Source organism: Thermobia domestica, chromosome 15 (assembly GCF_964235325.1).
Source record: "Thermobia domestica chromosome 15, izTheDome1.hap1.1, whole genome shotgun sequence".
Taxonomy (NCBI): domain Eukaryota; kingdom Metazoa; phylum Arthropoda; class Insecta; order Zygentoma; family Lepismatidae; genus Thermobia; species Thermobia domestica.
Genome location: NC_137468.1, coordinates 30653356 through 30674875, shown reverse-complemented (window position 1 = coordinate 30674875; position 21520 = coordinate 30653356). Strand labels below are relative to the sequence as shown.

Below are 21520 nucleotides of genomic sequence, written 5' to 3'. Positions count from 1 at the left end.
CTCTCTCTTACGGCTCTGAAGCTCTTATAGCTATGAGGTCTTATTTCTGGAGCTCTCTAGCTCGCTTAAAGCTATATGGTTAACATACGCGTCTTCAATGTGGTAAACCTGGGTTGGATTCTCGGTAGGAGCTTATGTGGTTCGGATCTCATGTTAGCTATAGGTCCACGTTCATTCAGCTTTGGTGCTGAAAACGTACTTAAATTCCAATCAATCTAATCGAATCCCACTTTAGATCTCATCTCACATAGCCGTGGTGCTGAAAAGGGACATTAAGCTCCAATCATTCCAGTCCAGTCCCACTGTAAATAAATCTCGTCTCATTTCCTCATTGCTGAAAAGGGACTTTAAATTCAAATCAATCCAATCGAATCCGCTTTAAATCTCATCTTACATAGCCATGGTGCTGGTAAGGAACGTTAAACTCCAGTCAATCCAATCCAATCCCACTGTAAATAGTAAATCCCGTCTCATATTGCCTCGATGTCAGAAAGGGACGTTAAATTTCAAACAATCCAATCGGATCCCACTCTAGATTTCATCTCATAACCGTGGTGCTGAAAAGGGCCGTTAAACTTCAATCAGCCCAATCCAGTCCTAGTATAAACACTAGATCCCCTCTCATATTCCCTCGACGTTAAATTATAATCAATCCAGTACCGTCCTACTTGAGATCTCGTTTCATATAGCCAAGGTGCTGAAAAGGGATGTTAAAATGAACTCGACCCAATCCGCGTCATACGCCGGCAATCTCCTGTCTTTTTTCCAGGATCATCATCTCCATCCACCTGCAAAAAAGTTCTTAGTCCTAACTATACGCAATCAATCGCTTATAAATTTAAAATTCCAGAAGGTGATATCTCACTGCACTACGTATAAAATGTTCCCAAAATCGGAAAATATAAATAGCAGTTACACTGAAACTTCAGATTCAAAAGGTTCCTGTTTTTTGTCGCCGTAGAACCCGTAAAATACGTAGGCAAATATTTCCTTTTAAAGGAATTTTGGTTCACCAACCTAAACTCCTTTATATATTTATCTGTGTCTGTCCTTCCGACAGGGGCGAACCTAAGGGGGGTGTAACCCCCCCCCCCCACACTTCTGAAAATTCATTCAACAAGTTCGGGATTCTAAGGGGTTTCACCTTGAAACTTTGGAGAATGGAATGCAAACAAACGCTACATCTTTACTTTTAACCAAAATGAAATCAGTATGAATCAAAAAATAATTTAAATTATCGTGTTTGTACAGCCGTTTAGAAGTGTTATTCGTCAAATGTATTGCTAATTCAATAAATACATGTTGTATTTTATGAAATGTTTCATTTAATTAATATACACTATGGAAACAGTTCGTCAAGCCCACATATTTGTTGGGATTAGTACAAGAAGATTGCATTGAGTGACTTTTTTCTTTTTTAAAAAAGAAGTTTATTCAAATATTAAAAGGTTAAGAGCTTTTAACCGATAAAATATGTTTTTTTTTTTTTAATCGTATATAAGGACGCATAATAATATAAAAATCTTTTACTAAGTACCACTATTAGTTGTTAGAACTTGTCAAGATCTATATAGAAAAATAATTTGAACCCTTTGCCTTAAGAAAAATTGACCGATAGTTCAATTGAAATATAGGCTAAAGAAATATGTATTGAAAGCACATTATAGGTGAGTCAGTATATATTTTTATTGAGATGTGTTGATTGATATATTTCCCATCTTGGGTCATTTTTCTTCGTTAAAGGATAATAATATAGTAGTATTATTCTTCCCCAAACTTGCGAAGTAAGAACATATTTTATATCTTATCACACAACGTGTCTCTTATCTCAAAAACGTTATGTTTTTATTTCCAGCTGAGGAACTCCGAAAGAAACTGGAAGCGCAAAGATTAGAGGAAGAAAAACGACTCAAACAAGAGAAGAGTAAGAAAGCATTTGAAGAGTGGTGTGAGAGGAACAAGAACAGACCGAAATCTGCCCCCTTGAGTTACGCTTATGTCGGAGGAACTAAGATTGGTAAGTACACTGGATTATTATCTATGGCGTGCTTTTTCTATGATTTTTGTGTTACGTGTAACTGCGGGTCTCATAGTTTGTGTCTACAAACGTGTGACAAATGTTGGCGTGCTGTCTTAAGTATTTCGCGTTATTAAAAAGAAAGAAAATATATTGTAAAGTATAATATAATATTCACAATTAAAAAGAGTAGAGATGATATTTTAATAATTCGAGACGAATTTTTTTGTTTAACATTGGAATAAAATGGCGATCGCTTTTAGTGACAAAAAATTATTGAGAAAAATTCTCAGCTTCTTTGAAACTGTAAGTATGACATTTTATTTTAGATACGTGTTGTATCCTTATTCAAAATACACTTTTCACGATTTTAAACATAGTCATGTAGTCGAAAATCATCACGTCAGTCATCAGTTGCACTGATGAAATTAAATTGGAGAAACTATTGTCAATCTACATTCTTTTTCTGGCTGGTAAAGACGAGTGGTTAGCATTCTCGCCTAGGAAGTGGGATGCCTCAGTTTCGAATCCCCTGACGGGTGATTTTGTCATTTCCACCAAAGCTCTGGATTAATGGGGGTGGTAAGGAAATATTTATAAACGTTTACGCAAGATATTTCACGCAGTTTTTTCGTGGAACTTGCAGTTCTAAACTCGTATGTCATGTTGAATTCTTTGGTTTGCGCATGTAAATCTTTCAAAACATGAGTCCCTGTTTCCTCCGATGTGGATATTCTCCCAAGACTTTTCTCCTTGCATAAACAGCAATCAGTTTCCCCAAATTTCTTTCTTTAATCATAGGTGGACTTGTTTGTAGTACTAGTTTGTTTAGAACAGCGTGTTCTAGAATGGTGTACGTCAGTAACATACTTAAAAAAAAAATTAAAGGACGATTTAACACTTACCAATTGCTGTTAAATGATCTAATATTTGATTTTATAACTTCAGTGCAGAAATTTGAGTGTCTGACAATTATGATATCATAAAGTGTGCAACCAGATTTATGACTTATAAGAAATGGGTCTGTTAACAGTTATAAGTCTATTTAACACAATATTGTAGATACTATCTCCCTCACTTTCTAAAATTTTGATGTTCTTTATTGCGCGTAAGTTATTCACTAAAATAAAAAATGTAGTGGGGAGTATAGGGAGGGACCTTTAATTTAATATTAACTTTCGATCAGCGAATTTATGCAATATCGCAGGGACTCACGATGGCTCAGTGGTAGAACACTTACCTCTTGTGCATGGAGTCCCAGGTTCGATCCCCGACCTAGTAGTTTGTGGTGGACAGCATCGTGTTCGTGGATTTTCTCGGCGTACTCCTGTTTCCTCCCACATTATCATTCCATCGATTCTTCCTACAACGACTCACCAAAGGTAGTCATCAACCTGGTTCGGCTAATAATAATATCAGTAAATCTTGAGTGGTAGTAATTGTTTACACATTAAAATATCTTCCGTGATTACATTTACTAGTATTCTCACCTTTTATATTGAAATTACAAAACGATGATACGTTTTAAACAATTTTATTCGTTGATTCTCGTTGAACGAATATGCACATAGACTGTATTGCAATCGTACATTTTTGTTAGGTATCTATCAACAACAACATAGCAACTAATTATACAATAATGACTATCTCTTATATATTAAAAACATTCTTCTTTTGTTATTTTTAAGTAACATTATCGCAGGTCTAGTGCTTGTGGAGAAGCACTTTCTGCCCAAAATACAAATCATTATAAACAGATACAAAGTATCTCGTTGTATTCCATCATCATTCACTTGCTTTAATCATCCGTCTCCCATAGCCTAAAGGGCATAATCGTGGTATGTTAAACTGAAAGATTTCATTTCGTTTGATTTTTTGCAACGATTATAAAGAAAACGCTCAATTATATCAGTTTAACAATCACCTAATCTAATTTTCACGAAGCTTTGCACCCCTTGTAAACAATGCAGACTGCAGTGCAGAAATGTTGCCAAGTAATTAAACAAAAAATGTTATATGTAATTTTGTGCTAAGAAATTAATAAACAAACTGAAGGGAGAAAAACAATGAGATTAAAAATGAAATGGCATGGGCTTGTGATAGGAGAATCAGGAACCATTTTCTCTCGTTTGCAGTGGCGTACGCACTGCTTTCCTGAATCTTTGAACTACTGTGTAAACGCAGACACGCACCAGGAGGAAGGGCAGAACGTTGAATTTCTTCTACCAGTGTAAATTATAACTAAAACTTACTACCCCCACTCCTAACGTTTCCTCTAGCTGAGAATCTACCTAAAATGTTAGGATTCAGAGCCACTATTACATGATGACTTAGTGGTCCTACTAGCAGTCCTCTAGTGGTCCTCTGTGGTTGGTTGGATGGATTAAAGTTTGTCGTCCCCTTCAACAACAGGGTTTTATGAGATTTGGACCTACAGCCGAACGAGTGATCCGAACTACATAAATTTCCTCCGGAAATCGAACGCGGGTCTCCCGCCCGATGACGAGTACGCGGATCATATAGCCACAAAGGAGTTAATTATTAGATCTAGAAACATGTGGAGTTGTACTCACGACTTCTATTCAAAATTGAGCTCTTGGGGGGCCGCGGTGGCTCAATGGTAGAGCGTTCACCTCTGGCACATGGGATTCCTAGTTCGTTCCCAGCTCGCGCCAAGTGAACCTTGTGGTGGACAAACACCGTGTGCGTGGGTTTCCTCGGGGTTCTTCAGTTTCCTCCAACTTTCTTCATTCCGCCATTTCATTCATGTTTTCATCATCACCGTCTCCTTTAGCCTAGCCTGCATAATCGTGGGACGTAAAACTCAAAAGATTTCATTTCATAGGCGAGCGAGTGTTTGGAACAACCAATTGTTAATTCTGCAAAAACTTGAAAACTACTGAGTTTACTTATTTATTGAATAGAGAATTTATTATTTTATTTCCTTTGTTATATGTAATAAAATACCTATAAAATATGTTTTGAATCTTCGTGACTTATCCTTTCATTTGATATCTAACAGAAAAGTTACGCCATAAACTAATATCAGTCATGAGAGTGTGAAGACTCTATCGGCATCTTATTCAACAAATTCCAAGAAACATTTAGATTCTACATAGGAATAAAGACACATTATTTAACATGCATATAGTACCCCCCCTTAATTTCACTGCAGCCAGAAAAAAATAAGACTCAAAACTTATGAACATTCCTATCCAATATTATAAAATTCTTAAATGTTGAAGATTCCTTTGTACATTATTTCATTTCTGGCACCGAATATTCGGTTTTTGCATCTTTTAAATGGTCATTTATTCTGATGGCATTTTAAAAAGGCGATATACAAATTATAACTGAAAAAATTAGCCTCATATACTTCGTAATGAAACACTAAAACTGGTTTTATCCTCTTTAACTTCTCTCTATCCCCCTTACTCTATCTTTCTTTTTTTAATTGACTATTTCCTCATGTCTAATGAAAGGTCAAACAATGATCTGAAATACTATAAGGAACTTATTATCTTCAATAAGAACAGCGGGTACACTTGATTTCTCTTTTTCATTTTCTTAGCCCATTTTCATGAAATGACAACTATTTGACAACCATTCTTTGAGAAAAACTGAAAAATAACTGTGAGTTAGCAACATTGAAAATGAGACTAATAGCAGTTTATTCTTCCGTGAGCAAATAGTACACAACAAAGGCAATGTATTATGGTAATTAATGCATTGTTGAGACACAGTAAGAACATTTAGGATCCGGCTCAAAGTATGTATCTATATGGGATCGAAATCTTGAACCAAAATCGAATTTATAAGAGAAAATTGTTACAACAAATGACAAAACACGCGAAGTGCGCGCCACAATTTAAAGATGTCGCCTAAGGAAGCCAGCAGGTTACCAGCTGCTCCCAGTTATTCTATTAAACATAAACAAGGCAAACCCGTAAGTGCAGAAGAAAAGCAAATACTTCATCAAACAATATCAACGTTGTTCAATTCACTTGAAGAAAATTAAGACCTATAATTGCTAATTTTCATGTTCTCATAGAATATTTATTTACTTATTTTGTAATACTGAAGTTACTATTTGTACATTCGCATGCTATACAAGTAAGAAAGCACATCAATAAATTGAACTTAAGGGGGAAAAGTACCATCTATTTTCATGGATATGCGTAATGATTTAGGTAATAGATGAAAAAGAAATAATCTCCCATAAGATAAGTATGCTTGCTGTTACGTACCAGCGCCATCTCTTTATCGTTCAGTTGATAATTTGACATAACTCATTGCAGTTTCATCTGTAATTACAATTTGGTGAAAAATAACAATGTTCAGTTGCTCTTAAAGGAGGATAGTATTGAGTATTTTGCCCCATATCACGGCGATGGTATGAGAGTGAGACGAGTAATGCACATAGCAGTAGCAGAAATATTGTGGGAAACAGACGAAACAATTTCCTCTTCACCAATCAGCAAATAGTCGTGCGCGCAGTGATACAACATCAAGTTACGCGGTTTGTTTATGAAAGGTGCAAAGGACTGTGAAAAACGCTTTAGTTTGATTTTTCTAAATACTCTGGGGTCTCATTTTTCTTTTGTACCAATGGACGGGGAAGTAATTAGGTTTCCAGCAAAGTGGAGAGAACAGATCGCCAACAGAATTACCGAGCTAATCGAAATATTGAGGCTACTTAGTGGATAGAAGAGCTTACTTCTGGTTCATGGGGTCCTTGGGTTCGATCCCCCCGGACAAGTAAGTTTGTGGTGAACAAATTCGTGTCCGTGAATTTTTTTCGGAGTATTCTCGTTTCCCCCCACTTTCTCATTTCACTAGTTCTTCCATTATCACTTCACTTGTCTTAATCATCGTCTGCCTTAACCTAAAGGGCATAATCATGGGGCATTAAACTGAAAGATTTCATTTGATTTTTACTTAGTGGATAGACAAGAAAAAATTCACGGTACAAAGACGAGTTCATTGTTCTTACAGTTGATAACTACTTTAAAATTCTATTCAGTTTCATGTGCTTTCGTTCTTTCTTTTATACTTGTATGTCTGGAAAGATATTCAGTGAGGTACGATCAGTAGTGTTAGAGCAGAACCTTGCAAGCTGACCACTTCTAACGACATGACTTAACAACATTAAAATTATTATTTGAATAAAAAAAAAAGTTTATTATTGTTTTGTAAATAACACAACTTTCCTTAACGATAAAATATAAAATGTGTCAAAAAATGGTCATAACATCATCGTTTGAAAGGTACATCAAGAAAACACTTTGCGGTCAAATATTGGGCACGAAGGACATCAGTCAGATTTAAAATCCCAAATTATGTATGAAGGAGTTCATATGACACATGTTACACAACACATCAATACTCGGTATCTAAAGATGAAGGAATGCACTTCTTTTCTTTCTTTGCTTACCTCTTCGTTAGGTACTTTATATATTTAGAACAATGTTAATTCTTAAATAAAGTAATCACAGCGTAGGGTTTAAAATAACATTTCGTGTACTGTACAAAAATCTTTAATAGTTCTCTTTTTTTTTCCATTTCGAACATAAATTAATTGAATATCATTAACAGTGTTTACACTTAAAAAAATAATACACAAGTTAATCAAATCGTATAGCTTGTAACTTTCCTTGTAGCCATGTTTGTTGAAGTACGACTTCCATAATTTCTTCTGATATTTGCTTTATTGTCCAGATTCTATTTGATCTCTAAATAAAGCTAGCACGAAAGATGAGATCAAGATTTTCGACATTAGATTTGGATTGCCAGCAAAAAATGTATACCAACATCTTACATATATTTTTATTAATAATTTGGGGCAATGGAGCAGTTCGAGTACAAATTTCTTTAATATATACAGAGAAAATGTAATGATCCGTATTTTACTTCAAACGATACTCAAATTGGGCATTTGTTAAAGTTATTTTTGTATATACAGGGTGGTTCAGATAAAACGTCCAGTGCTTATAAATCAGAAACGGCTGGAAATAAAAAGATGAAACAAAAATTGTCATAGGGCACATCACATGGTGTTGTTGTGGTGACCCCCAGGGTCCACCTTGAAGGCGCCCCAGGGTCCAACTTCAAATTTTTAAATGGGAACATGTATTGAATGATACCTCATTCGGTAGCCCTTTAAAGACGAAACAACTTTTGTAGAAAACAATTTTCGATTTGGGTCACCGTTTTCAAAATGGCCGCAAAAAGTGGGTCTTGTATCAGATAAAACGTCCAGTGCTTATAAATCAGAAACGGCTCGGAATAAAAAGATGAAACAAAAACTGAGATAGGAAAATGTCATAGGGCGCATCACATGGTGTTGTTGTGGTGATCCCAGGGCCCTCCTTGAAGGCCATTTTCCTATCTCAGTTTTTGTTTCATCTTTTTATTCTCAGCCGTTTCTGATTTATAAGCACTAGACATTTTATCTGATACAAGACTCACTTTTTGCGGCCATTTTGAAAACGGTGGCCCAAATCGAAAATTGTTTTCTACAAAAGTTCAATGCATGTTCCCATTTGAAAACTTGAAGTTGGCTTCTGGACCCCTTTAAGAAGGGCCCTGGGGGTTACCATAACAACACCATGTGATGTGCCCTATGACATTTTCCTATCTCAGTTTTTGTTTCATCTTTTTATTTCCAGCCGTTTCTGATTTATAAGCACTGGACGTTTTATCTAAAACACCCTGTATATATAAACATGTATGGCATGTGTATGTGCTTTTTTTAGGATTTGTATAATTTATTATTCGTAGTCTTGAGGTGAATTGATAGTTATGTATTAGCCTTAAAAGGGAGCAGCAGTGATACAGCTAGTATGGATTAAGAGCTTCCATTTAACATAAAAGACCATAAAAAGTTTTCATTATATGGATAAATCAAAATCACAGTGGTGTAAGTTACTTTTTCAAACACGCTGATGTGATGTAAGTCTGACTCACACCACTTTGGTGATAAACAAAACTGCTGTTTCCATCATCACTATAACTTCCGCTACGATCTGTTGGCCGTTGAATGAAGCTCTGACTTACTTCACTTTTCTTTTTTTTTTTTAATGAATTGACCTGCCGAGTTTTTTTTTTTTTTAATAGATTGACTTCTGTGTCTTTATATATATAAAGAAAGAGAGATTTTAACTTTAACTCGTCCATATATATCTCTGGTCTGAAATTTTTGGGAGAATGAGACCGTACAAATGACAGATATGCTGTTATATTAAATATTCGATTACAACTTCAATTGTCCATGGACGTTACATCCGTACAACAACAGTAATGTAACTATTCTTTACACTGAACTATTATGCCATTTTTTCCGAAAAACCTTAATGAACCGGATATATAATGAAAGTGTTTATGATCCACGTTAAATCAAAACTCTTAATCTATACTAACTGTATCTCCTGTTCCCTCTTAGTGTAAACTTGATCTGTGATTGGCCTTTTCGTCTTTCCCTTAGTTTTCCCTTAAGCATATCGGATGAATGAGTGAATTAATACTTCATTTAAAGCGAGACTTGACCATTTTTCCTCTTCTAGATCTTCAAGAAGAAAGAAAGAAAAAAAAGACACAAGCTTAAGATAATGGAATTAAGAAGCTTTTGAAAATTAAACTTTTGAGCTGATCTGGGCTCAGGAAAAAAAAAAAAAAAAAAATTCACAATTTTTTAAAACAAAAAAAAAAGAACTTTTTTTTTGCCTAGTTTTTATCAAAGATTCTGATGTAGCATTTATGTAATTATACTAAGAGAGAAACTTTATTTGAGATGGCCACTGGGACTAGTAATTAAACTTTGATTCCGGCTAGTAAGCGTTTATATTTTATAAATAACCGTACAGTTTCAACTAATTACCTCCGTCATTATCAACGGTGTTGAAGGAATTTTCCGCTGCGATCACGTCACTTGTTATACAAATTTGAACATTCTTCAGCTAATTCCGACGCGTTAGCTCAAGAATGTTCAGGTTCGTTGTACAATCACATCACGTCTTATAATACAACAAACTTGAACATTCTTGAGCTAATTCCGACTCCTTAGCTTAAAAATGTTCAAATTTGCATTACACGGTATGATGTGACTGCAGCAGAAGTTTCTTCTAGATCATTGATAAATGACGGAGGTCATCTGTTGAAAGTGTACGGTTACTGACAAAATATCGACACTTACTAGGTGGTCTTTGACTATTATTACTGAGTTCACATAATTGGGAAACAACGGAATAAAAATACGTTAATACATAGAGTTCATAGTTTACAATCCAGATGTAACTGGCATAAATAAAAGAGGAAAATAAGCCAACTTCGATGAAAAACGGTCGAAATCCTTGCCCAGATGGAATAATCCAAGAGATGTATTTTATATGGTCACTTTATCTATACCCTGAGCTCCTCTTCTTCCTGTTGAAGCCTTTCGATTTCAGATCTGTTCATGAAATAATAGGTTGGTTGTCTTCCTTTCTGTAAATAGAAATATTTGGTTTACTGTACGTTTCTTGTTTCTTACAATTTATGAATGTTTGTGCTAACGCTAGTATTTGCTTACCTTGGTAGTAATCTGCATTTTTAGATTACCAAAGATGGAAGAGTAAAGAACCTTTAATATATACAGTCGAAACCGGTTGTAACAACATCACTTTTAACGACGTATTGGGTATAACGGCGAAATCTAACGGTCCCGTGTAAACCCTATATGAAAACTGTATTTAAAAAATCGCTTGGTACGGCATTGCGACATATCGTATGAAACGACTTATTTTTATCACATTTTCGGAGAAATGTATCGGCTATAACGTTCAATGTTGATTTTTGTTTGTTACGTGTTTGGAGATTGCTGACAACAATGTAAGGTTTATTTTCAAACTCTTGTTTTGCTTACCCTATACAACACATACAGTAAGTTTAAAACCATGCTCAACATTTTATCTCATTCACTAGCCAAGACCGTGTACGGCATTATTGAACAATTTACACTGTTGTTACCTTTTTCTCACTTATTATAAATTTTTATATTTTATTTCCATACAGTATTATTGGAATTGATTTTTTTTTTCGAAGTTTTAGCTTTATTTTGTTCATTAACATGGAAGTGTATAGCCTAAAACTTAGATACGAAATTTTGAGCAAGAAAAGGAAAACCCGGTTTGTGCGACTATCGGCTAACGACCGTAAATTTGCAGTCCCTTCGGAGTCGTTATAACGTGTTTCAACTGTATTATGAATACTCTTGTTCAAAATTTAAAAAAAAAAAAAACTAGCTGAACCTGCGCTCTCTACACAGCGCATCATTCGCATATGAGCATAAATATCCTTCTCATTCCTCACATCTGTACATGTCCCTTTACAGACACAAGCGAAAAAAGTCTTGATTTTAAAAAAAATCGGCAAGGCGTATCATAAAGGGGACCTCAATATTTCGCACCGTTTGCAAGATTTGAGCCTACTTCCGGTTGGAGTTTCTAATTCATGCATGACTAGTGTTTTCTTTCTTCTTTCATGCAGTATGTAATAAGCAAATACATTACATACGCAATTAATTATAATCGCAGTTATATATGGTGTTCATGGTGTTCACTCCAAAAATAAAGATTCATCTTACTGGTTAAACTGGAGACATGGTTATCGTTCCTTTGTCATTATTATTTGGCCATGAAATAAACGCCTGATACATATGCAACCCCTATATACAACAGCGTGGTGTTGGAATGTATAACGCATAGGATATGATGCTTCACTTTTTTTTTTTTTAAATTTCAACCCTTCCATGCGTACCCTAAAAATGTAATAAAGAAATAACGGCCATGTTTTTAAAATATTCAATTAGAACTGGACAATCTACGCAAAATTTCCAATCGATCAGTGAAAACGTCATCTTTCTAGAGCCAGTAGTTTCCGAGATCTCATTGTCGAAAGGATTGCCCACAAACATATAAATTTAGTTTAAAAGAACTCGGAAGATGGAAGCACAATTCATGTGTATTGATTTTACAGAAGGCTTATTCAAATACAAAGGCTTTGAACAACAATTTTATATTATAAACTTTATGAACAAGATCTAGTTAACTGATTTATTTAAAGTACTCGTACTTAAAATGTTTGTCTCTGTTAAACGTGAAATCACACATAACCGTAAATGAAAGATTTGAAAGCCATAGTTATACGTTGGAGCTCGGGCGCTTTTAATCGCTATTGTAGCATTTTAATAGATAGATAAAATTTCTGGTTTTAATTTTATCTAAATAAATAATTCAAGCAAGGAACACGGTGGATCAGTACTAGAGCCCTAACCTGTGGTGCGAGTTCTATCCGAGTTCGTGGAAGTTAATGGTGGCCAGTATTGTATTCGTGGTTTTCTCAAGATTCCCCCGTTTCCTCCCACATATTCTTTACACCAATTCCGCAATAATTATTCGCTTCACATTAATCATCCGCTGCTTATAGCGTACAGGGAATAAACATTGGACATAAAACTAGAAATTCCATTTCAATTCAATCATGGTTTAGTGTTATTTGTTTCAATGAAACCCGATAAGTTACAAAAAAACTTAGTAGAATTGGTTTAGGTCTTTCGAAACCATTGACATAAGAATTTGTTAGAAATAAGATTCTTGTTTTAACTTATATTACAATACTTACTAGATCCTTAAGAACTCGTTTGGCACCTGCTTTAATTAGAATTCGGCTTAAGGGTTCTACTTTATCTACAGCCATTGAATAATGGAGCGGAGTACGTTCCAGCTGGAAAGAGAAAACAATATACGAAACATATTAGATGTATATTTATGATTACTGTCATATAAGTAGTTAACCTTTCGTGGCCTAAAATATTTGAACTAAAGCTGGATTTACTATTACAATTGAACTAGTAATGAAAGCGGTCATTGTAGAAGAATTAAATTCGTATTCAAGTCAAGTTTTCTCATAATTCTGGTAATTTTGAAAGAAAACTAAATAAATAAATAAAGCACTTGCTGTGAAAAGAGATACACATTTTTTTTAAAATAGCTTATTTTGACGGGAGTTCACTTTGCGCTTAGTTAATAAAGGTACGGGCTCCTTCATTGAACTTTCTCGCTCCAATTTCCTACTGAAACATTAATTCCCAATTTGTAAAATACGAACAGAATTTACGTATTTTAGGAACGAACAGAAAAGAAAAGTCACTCCAAAAATAAACTACTCTTGTGGATTTTTTCATGAGAAATGACTTATACATATGTTACAAATCATGCACTGTTTACACACTAGTATGTACTGAATCTAGCTCTTTTCATGTTCTGATCAATGATTTTGTTTGGTTGCCATTAAAAAGAAGCGTTAATAATGTGTTACAAGCACTCAACTCTAGTGCACCTGCGACATTGAAAAATTAGGTAAAAATAATATTATCTTACATTATCTCCAATCCTTAATGTCTGTGGAAATTTGTTAGCTATATATTCTGCCATTTCCTCTTCTTGACAGAGGACAGCGACGTGAAGAGCACAACGACCAGAGTTGTTTTTAGCTGTAGCTAATCTGACGCATGTTAGTTGATCTTTCATCTGCTCCATGCTTCTCATTCTGATAGCTTTGTGAATCCACTCTCTTTTCTCCTGTTCAATAAAAATAGAAATCAAACTTTATAATTACAATGAATATGGTAAAAATAGTGAAGCTATGTATAACAGAATCTCTCGGTACTGCAATAAATAAACTTGTTTTCCCGAAGACAGCGTTGTGTATGTTGTAACTTACATGGATTTTGAACAGTATTACGAAGGAGGATCAGAAACTAAGGTTACAAGGCCGATATTTCTGGAGTTTTGTTTGTTATAGAGGAATGAGAAGTGTGCAGTAATTGTAATACAGGGTTTTCATAAAGTCTGGACGGATTTAATTTGCTTATAATTTTCATAAAAATGTTTATAATGAAATCGAATAAAGTGCAAACGGTAGCGGAAGGATTAAATTTTTAGTTGGCAACACTGTTAGATAAGCGGCAACTCTGAACACGTTGAGAGAGGGAGAGGGAGGGCAAGGGTCAGTTTCTTACCAAATTCCATCCATTGTTGTTTCAATGTTGACTGTTTAAAGTAAGTTGTAAGCTGTATTGGTGTGTGTGTCTTTTAAATAAATAAATAAATGAAAAACTCCTCTGAGAAGTCTATTTTTTTTTTTTTACCGTATCGAAGATGGCGTCGGTGAAAGAGAAAGCGCAATGTGTTCTGTGGTACGCAGAGCTAAAATCACCAATTCTGGTGTGTCGAAAGTTCACCAAAGAGTTCAAAAAGCCGGCACCGTCTGAGAGTGCAATCCGAAAGTGGCATGCTAAGTTCTTGGAGACAGGAAGCGTCCTGGACCGTCCTCGAAGTGGGAGGCCGCCAACATCGCCTGCAACAGTGAGCAGAGTAAGGGAAAGCATCATCAACAGCCCACAGAAGTCGCGAATGTGTGGACGTAAATGGCGCCCAGTTGGAGGTGTGGCGGTGAATGAACTGAGCTGGTGCAGATTACAGGTAAAAATTTAATCCTTCCGCTACCGTTTGCACTTTATTTGATTTCAATATGAGCATTTTTATGTAAATTATAAGCGAATTAAATCCGTCCATACTTTATGAAAACCCTGTACATGGAGTTGGTCAATGTGCAGAGTTTCAGCCATCCGCCACCTACGGCGCTAGTTGCATATAAGCACAAATGGCAACTCGTTTGGAAAACTGGTCTCCCTTGATTTCTGTGGGTGAAACATGTAACCGCGGCTGAAAGTCACCGGAAGCTGGTAGAAATTTACGGAGAGTGTAATTTCTCGTCAGCATGTCGCAGAATGGTGTCGAAAGTTTGCTGGCTGGTAGGGAAAACGTTACTGAAGCTGTTGAAGCAGTTTCGCTGGGACATCATCGACCAACCTTCCTACAGTCCGGACCTCGCTCCAAGCGACTTTCACCTGTTCTCGCACTTGAAGGAGCACCTAGGAGGCCATCGCTTTGTTTCAGACAAGGAGATGAAACACATCGTAACAATGTAGCTGAACAAGCAAGGACAGGAATTTATCAGGAGGGAATCTTCAAACTCATTCCACGAAGCGACATGTGTCTCAGCCGATATGGAGACTTATGTCGAAAAAGAACCTAATGTATGTACTGTCTGTTGGCTGTTAGTTGAATGAAATAATACATATTCGCTTCATTGTAGGCTTTGTAACCTTACTTTCTAACCACTCTTCGTAAATAGTCAAAGCAGAAAAGTTAAGAGTCTTCATTCCGGCGAAATTAAAATACCGCTAATTTTACAGTAATTATGTGATATCTTCAAATAGATAAAAGATAATTGAAATATGGAACAAGAGCGCCCTAGACAATATTATTTTGCGTGAGGTACCGTTATCACAAGTCACCTAGTGGCTTTCCGTTTTCAGCTGTTTAGAAACGCGAAAATAAATGCCGATTTTCAAAATGGCTCGAAATCGAAAGCAGATAAGTGAGTCGTGATAACGGTTTCTCATGTAAAATGATATTGTATATGGCGCTCTTGTTCCACATTTCGATTATCTTTTATCTATTTGAAGATATCACATAATTACTGTAAAATTAGCGGTATTTTAATTCCGCCGGGATGAAGACTCTTAAATAAACAGTATGCAGGACTTCGCAGTGTTATTGTATTTGTCTTGGACATCGCAACTAGAAGCAAAATTGGAAAACTTATAATCTAAAGTGAAATGTTCCGTGCAAATTTTTAATATCTTTCTATTTCAAGAAATGGAATAAAATTAATATCTATAAATTTTATTTTGAAAGCCATACCTTCCTGTGTGTACGTGATTCAATTTATCTCTGATATATTTCTGATCTCCTTAGTGGCTAATCCAGGTTTCCCAACCTTTTTCAACTTGCGGCACACTACGGGTGTTACTTGAATTCTCGCGGCACACTTATAGATATTATTATTTGTAAATATAAAACACAGAGGTATTTTTTCTGTGATTATTGATCTTCTCACAGAGAAGAAAGCTCTATCACTGGTTTTCCCCCGTGGTAAATCATTATGCTTATTTTTCATTCTAATTTAAAAATATAAAACAATTGCAATGAAATATTTGACTCAGGTTTTAAAAATACGCTTTCTTTTTAAAAACTGTATCCAGCCTTTTATTAAGAAGGAAGATCACTAAATAACAAACGAACAAACAAATCTCTTTTACTTTTAAAACACAAATGTAGATAATTTGTCGAAAGGATTGAATGATATTTTAAATTTTCAAGTTACGAAATAGTCTGCAACAATAAAGAAGCAATAATGGTCATAACAATGATAACAAATACTTTTTTCAACATTAGAAATGTACAGAACAGTAACCTGATATGAAACTTAAAATTATAGATTCATAGTAGAGGTTCATAGTAATGTAAATATATATATATATATATATATATATATATATATATATATATATATATATATATATATATATATATATATTCCCTACGTTTTGCATTTTAATTGCTATAAAATTAATAATTTTGTTTCGATTCCTTGCGGCACACCAGCGGCCCATTCACGGCACACCGGTTGGGAAACGCTGGGCTAAGCGGTTAGCGTACGCGCCTTTGGTGTGGGGAAACCCGGGTTCGATTCCCTGCGGGAGCTCATGTGGTTCGGATTCACGTTAATCAGTAGGTCCTCGTCTCATATAGCCTCGCTGCTGAAAGGAACGTTAAACTCAAAATCTACTCAACTGACATATTTCTGTTTATCATAGAAGTTTAAATAGTTGGAAAAGTTAATGAAAAATTTAATGGATTAAAATGAAAAATTAAGGTAAATCAAAAAATAACTGATTAAATAAAAAAATTTATATCAGAAAAAAATAACGTTTAAAATTAAAGTTGAGAAGTTTCACGATTATGCAATAAGAATTATCTTGAGTTTACATATTAACATAAAATTTAATGAATAAAATCAAGGGCATGGAAAAATTAATCGATATTATGAAAAGATACTGCTTTCAAACAAAACTAATGATTAATAAAAATAACATAGTTATAAAATGGTGAAAAGTAATTAAAATTATGTATATTTTATTATAAATTTTTGCTCATATTGTTAATTTTACGAGGTACCCAATTTTTAGAATATATATACCGGTACATATATGCACAAAACGTTGTCGCAGAATATCCATTTCACAAGAATAATGAATAATTTTTTAATCGTTATGAATATTTTAATGTCTGATTAATTAATCGGAAAAATTTTAACTGATTAATTTAATCGTTAATTTTGAACGGATTAGTTATAAGCCGTGTAGTTCGTAAATATTTCATTTTGTAATAATATTGTAATTTGATACTTTCTAAGTTTAATGGGGTTGAAGCTAGTAACGTGTAGGAACTCACCTGTTATTTTCTGTCGTTTATTTTTGTAGTTGATAATTTCAGTGACTTTTTTATTTGTTCTCAGAGCATTTAGGAAATTTGCGATATTAGAGAAGGTTAAAAAAAGTTATTCGTACTTAATGAAAAAAATTCTTAATCCTACATACAGCTATCTTAATTATTGACTGCGTCACTACAGGACAAGTATTCTGACTTGTTTAAAAGGTGGAGGCGGTTCTTAGGAGTATGCCAATGAATCAGCTTCAGAACGTATTCAGGATTGGTGAAGTGTATTCAATTCGATTAGAAATGGACCATGCCTGTCTGAACCATACCTAATATCTAGAGAGTAATAAATTAATTTTGATTAACTCTATTAGAAAGCTAGAATAATAAAAAGAAGTAACGTTATGTAATACCTCAAACGTAGGAATTGATTCTAAGAGCTTTGCTGTTGCCTCATGCCCTCGTTCTTCAGCCAGTTTGACGATGTTGTTCCCATGATCATCCTCAATATCAATGATATGGTCATATCCTTCTAACAACAGTTCTTCAAGCTTTGCTGTTTCACCTACAAGAAAACCAAAGAGTTTTATCTTTTTGCTGGATGAAATAGAGGCTTTTTATTGCGTTTTTAAAACAAAAAGTCAATATATTATATATTCAGAGTGACAATCCGGAGAATTGTATACAGGTGGACATTTAAAAATCCGACAACCTCCGGACCTGAGGAGTGCCAGAGTTTGGATGATTATAGTATTGTATGTATTTAATAGAAAATTATTACACTAAATGAAAAGCAAATGAAGTTTTAATGTTCACTAACTACACAAAACAGTTCTACAGAATTTTTGCTCAACTAATGAGACTATCCGGCAAATATATGATAAAAAGAGAACGAATGAGCAAGAATGTTTGTTAGCAGATCCAAAGCAAGACTCCACAATGATTACCAACTACAACATCTCCAAAACTCAAATGGCACCTCCAGAAAACAGAACACCCACGCGGTACATTTGAAAATTCACTCCGAAATTCATACTGGAAGTCTGAAAGAACCGAATTATCGATGTCCGGATTTTTAAATGTCAACCTGTATTTAATTCCTCCATGAAATAGGTGACGTCTTCCATGGTCATAAAACACAATTTTGTTCAACAAACTTGGATTTTACTGTACAGCACACTTTTAGTGTTTCGATTTGACTTTTTCTTGTACTTTTTCTAATATATTTTATCTTTCTGCTCAGATGACAAGCCATTTAGTCGCGGAAGCTAAATTCATATGTTTGTAACTCTTAGTGTATGAATGTTTCTCAAGACGAACTCTAACATTTGCGTTTTCCTGCAAGTGTAGCAGACTTTCCAATATTGCCACCTTGTAGACATGCTGTACAGACACTTCCGAAATATACGCTCCTCCAAAGTATGATTGCACGCGTGAATTTTTCTAAGTCCTTTAAAATAGGAACTTTGGAAACAACGCATTCGAAGGAAAAGTAAGGTAAAAACAACGAGACTTCCATACACAGTGTACAGTTCACTGTTTGAAATACTCAGCTGCTCTTTTGTTATTTAATGCAGCGTTATTTTAGAACATAATAGTACCTTGGCAACGCAGAAAACTTTGTTGCAGTTAAAGAAAACACACACTCTTTTCGAAAAAAATATTTTTAATCATTTCGATACTCTCTGACATCTTAGTCACCGTCTTCTAATTGTGCTAAACTGTGTCTGTGACATGTGGGTAGGTTCTTCCCTTTCTTCCTGCCTTTCAAGTAGAGGTCTGCACGCGGGCCGCGGTCGGGTCTACAAGGAGTAGATCACTTCGGGCTCTGGCTGTAAATTTTTAAATATATAACCCTATTTCTCGGGCCTTTTCGGGCCTAACTTTGTAAATATACTGTACATATATAAAGAGCGATATTTATCGGATATTTCTTTCTGCAGAACTTTTAATACATAAGTAAATTTGTAACTTGAAATGCCCACACTAAAAGTCTGATTATCATTCTGCAATTGATAGTAAAACTAGCTATGTAGTGAGAGAAAAACTAAAAGTAACAGAAATAAACATGTTTAGCTTATCTGTGGGTCAAAATTTAGGAGCCAGAGTGTAGATTCCATTCTTTTTCTTCACAGCAATCGATAATGACTGCTTTGAGAACTGAATCAGTTCAGTATCCATCCACTTGCATAAGAATTTGCACACATTGACATTTTGTTTCAAATATTTAGAGTATTCTTGTTTCCATTTCATGAGAATTTTTATAAAGGAAATGAAATATTTAGTTTAACATCCCATGATTATGCACCCAGGCTAAGGGAGACGGAATTTATATAAATGACTATTTTTTTAAATTTTTAATTTTTTTTTTTTTTTTAAAGAGAATTCATATAGTTAATAAGTGTAAACGATAACCTTTATTTCCTTATCCTCTCTGAATCATGAAAGCTTTAAAATTGCAAAATTAAATCTCTAATTGTAAATAAAAATACAATTTTTAGTTATGAAGTTTCTGTAATTCGGGCTTATTTTGGGCTCATTTGATTATCACACGAGCTCGAGCCTAAACAGTAAAACATATTTCGGACTCGGGTCGGGTCTCACATTATAAATTCATGGACCGGGCTAAAAAAAATTCCGGCCTGTGCAGACCTCTACTTTCAGGGGTGCCCATAGGTGGATTTTAGGGCGCAGGTTGCTTCTACGGAGTTATTTGAGGGACATTATTTTTCATTGGAAGTGATAAATGAAAATGAAGAATTATAAATTGGGGGCGGAGAATAATAAATTCTGGGGAAAGAATAGTAAGTTTGGACGCGAAGAATATTCACTTTTGGGTGAAAGAATTTTAACCTTTGAAGAAGGATAATAAATTTGAGGGTAACAAACCCTTTAGTGGGATTGGTTACCCCTGCTGCCTTTTTTCTCTAAAAGGTTCCAGAGGAAGGTAGGGACCTACCCAGATGTCTGTCGCCAGTTTAGCAACAAATAGAAAACTTTGACAGATGCCAGAGAACATCGAAATGATTTTTTAAAAAATCCCCGGATTAAAGGCAAGAACGTTTATATTTGTTATTTATGTATCCTATAACGACATTTAAAAGCATGCAATTACGTTACGTTTCGGCACACTCACTCATTCATACTGTACCTTATTCTTCCTTCAGACACTATTACGATGTCGAAACATAACAAGAATAATTTCACGTCTCATATAGCCTCGCTGCTGAACGGGACGTTAAACTCAAAATCAACTCCACTCAACTCATAACAAGGATAATTTGTTTTTGTTGTATCTATACGCCTTGATTCAATATCTTTTTTATTTTAAAATTTATAAATATTTAAAGCTTACCTCTTGCAGCTAAAAACAGCACGAATTTGTCTATATCTCGAACATTTTCGAGTATACCAGCCTCAGTAGCGACGTCACGGGCGGTTCTGTATAACTCATCTCTGTAGCCGATGTTGACTCCTGTATCTTGCATCAACTGGAAGAGGGCGTTACGTCCGTGGGTACGTGCAGCTGCAAAGTGCAGCATACTTTGTCCGTGTTCGTCCTAGAGAATGAAATTGAATGATAGAATTATTAAGGTGAAAATAATATAGAATTATTAAGGTGAAAATAATATATAATGCTTACTACTTATAGAAAGTAAAGATCCGTAGTGTCCATTTTTACTACTTAAAATATTGCCCTTTCCAAGAATAAAGAGACAAGAAAAATAGGTTTGATCATTGAAACAGAATAGTTATTGTAACTTTGACCCAACTGTTACACTAACCGCACAAAGGTTTTCGAGTGAATAGTTCAGCAAATTCGTGAACAAATTTTCTGTTTATAATTACTAATTGATATGATGGGATGCATATTTATTGACAGTAGCTATAATTCAAATTCTCAAACGTTAAAAAGTTTCAGCGTGGGTAGATTCATCTTAAAGCTTAATTACTATTTAAAGTTTTAACAATGTTAACGGTACAATTTCATTCTGTGACCGTAACAGAGAATTTGGTTATGATGTAACCTACCGCATTCTGATCTTTAATTGTTCATCCTTCCGAAATACTAAATGAATTCTAAAACAGAGAATGTGAAAAAAGTTGAAATCTACAGACT

At 34.7% G+C, this 21520-nt stretch overlaps 2 protein-coding genes across 6 annotated transcripts in view; one reads left to right on the top strand and one right to left on the bottom strand.

Moving 5' to 3' along the window:
- LOC145672160 (uncharacterized) overlaps window positions 1-21520 on the top strand; it is a 315761-nt gene that overhangs the window by 19603 nt on the left and 274638 nt on the right. For all 5 annotated transcript variants that reach the window (XM_081741500.1, XM_081741501.1, XM_081741502.1 and 2 more), the window contains exon 3: window positions 1856-2017. In XM_081741500.1, coding sequence (XP_081597626.1) covers window positions 1856-2017 — 162 coding nt within the window. The remainder of the gene's footprint in view (window positions 1-1855; window positions 2018-21520) is intronic.
- Window positions 7545-21520, bottom strand: part of LOC145672159 (uncharacterized) — a 155471-nt gene continuing 141495 nt past the window's right edge. The window contains exons 18-22 of the mRNA XM_081741499.1: window positions 20756-20960; window positions 17814-17965; window positions 13432-13632; window positions 12674-12775; window positions 7545-10498 (exon numbers count right to left, since the gene is read on the bottom strand). Coding sequence (XP_081597625.1) covers window positions 10415-10498; window positions 12674-12775; window positions 13432-13632; window positions 17814-17965; window positions 20756-20960 — 744 coding nt within the window. The 3' untranslated portion in view covers window positions 7545-10414. The remainder of the gene's footprint in view (window positions 10499-12673; window positions 12776-13431; window positions 13633-17813; window positions 17966-20755; window positions 20961-21520) is intronic.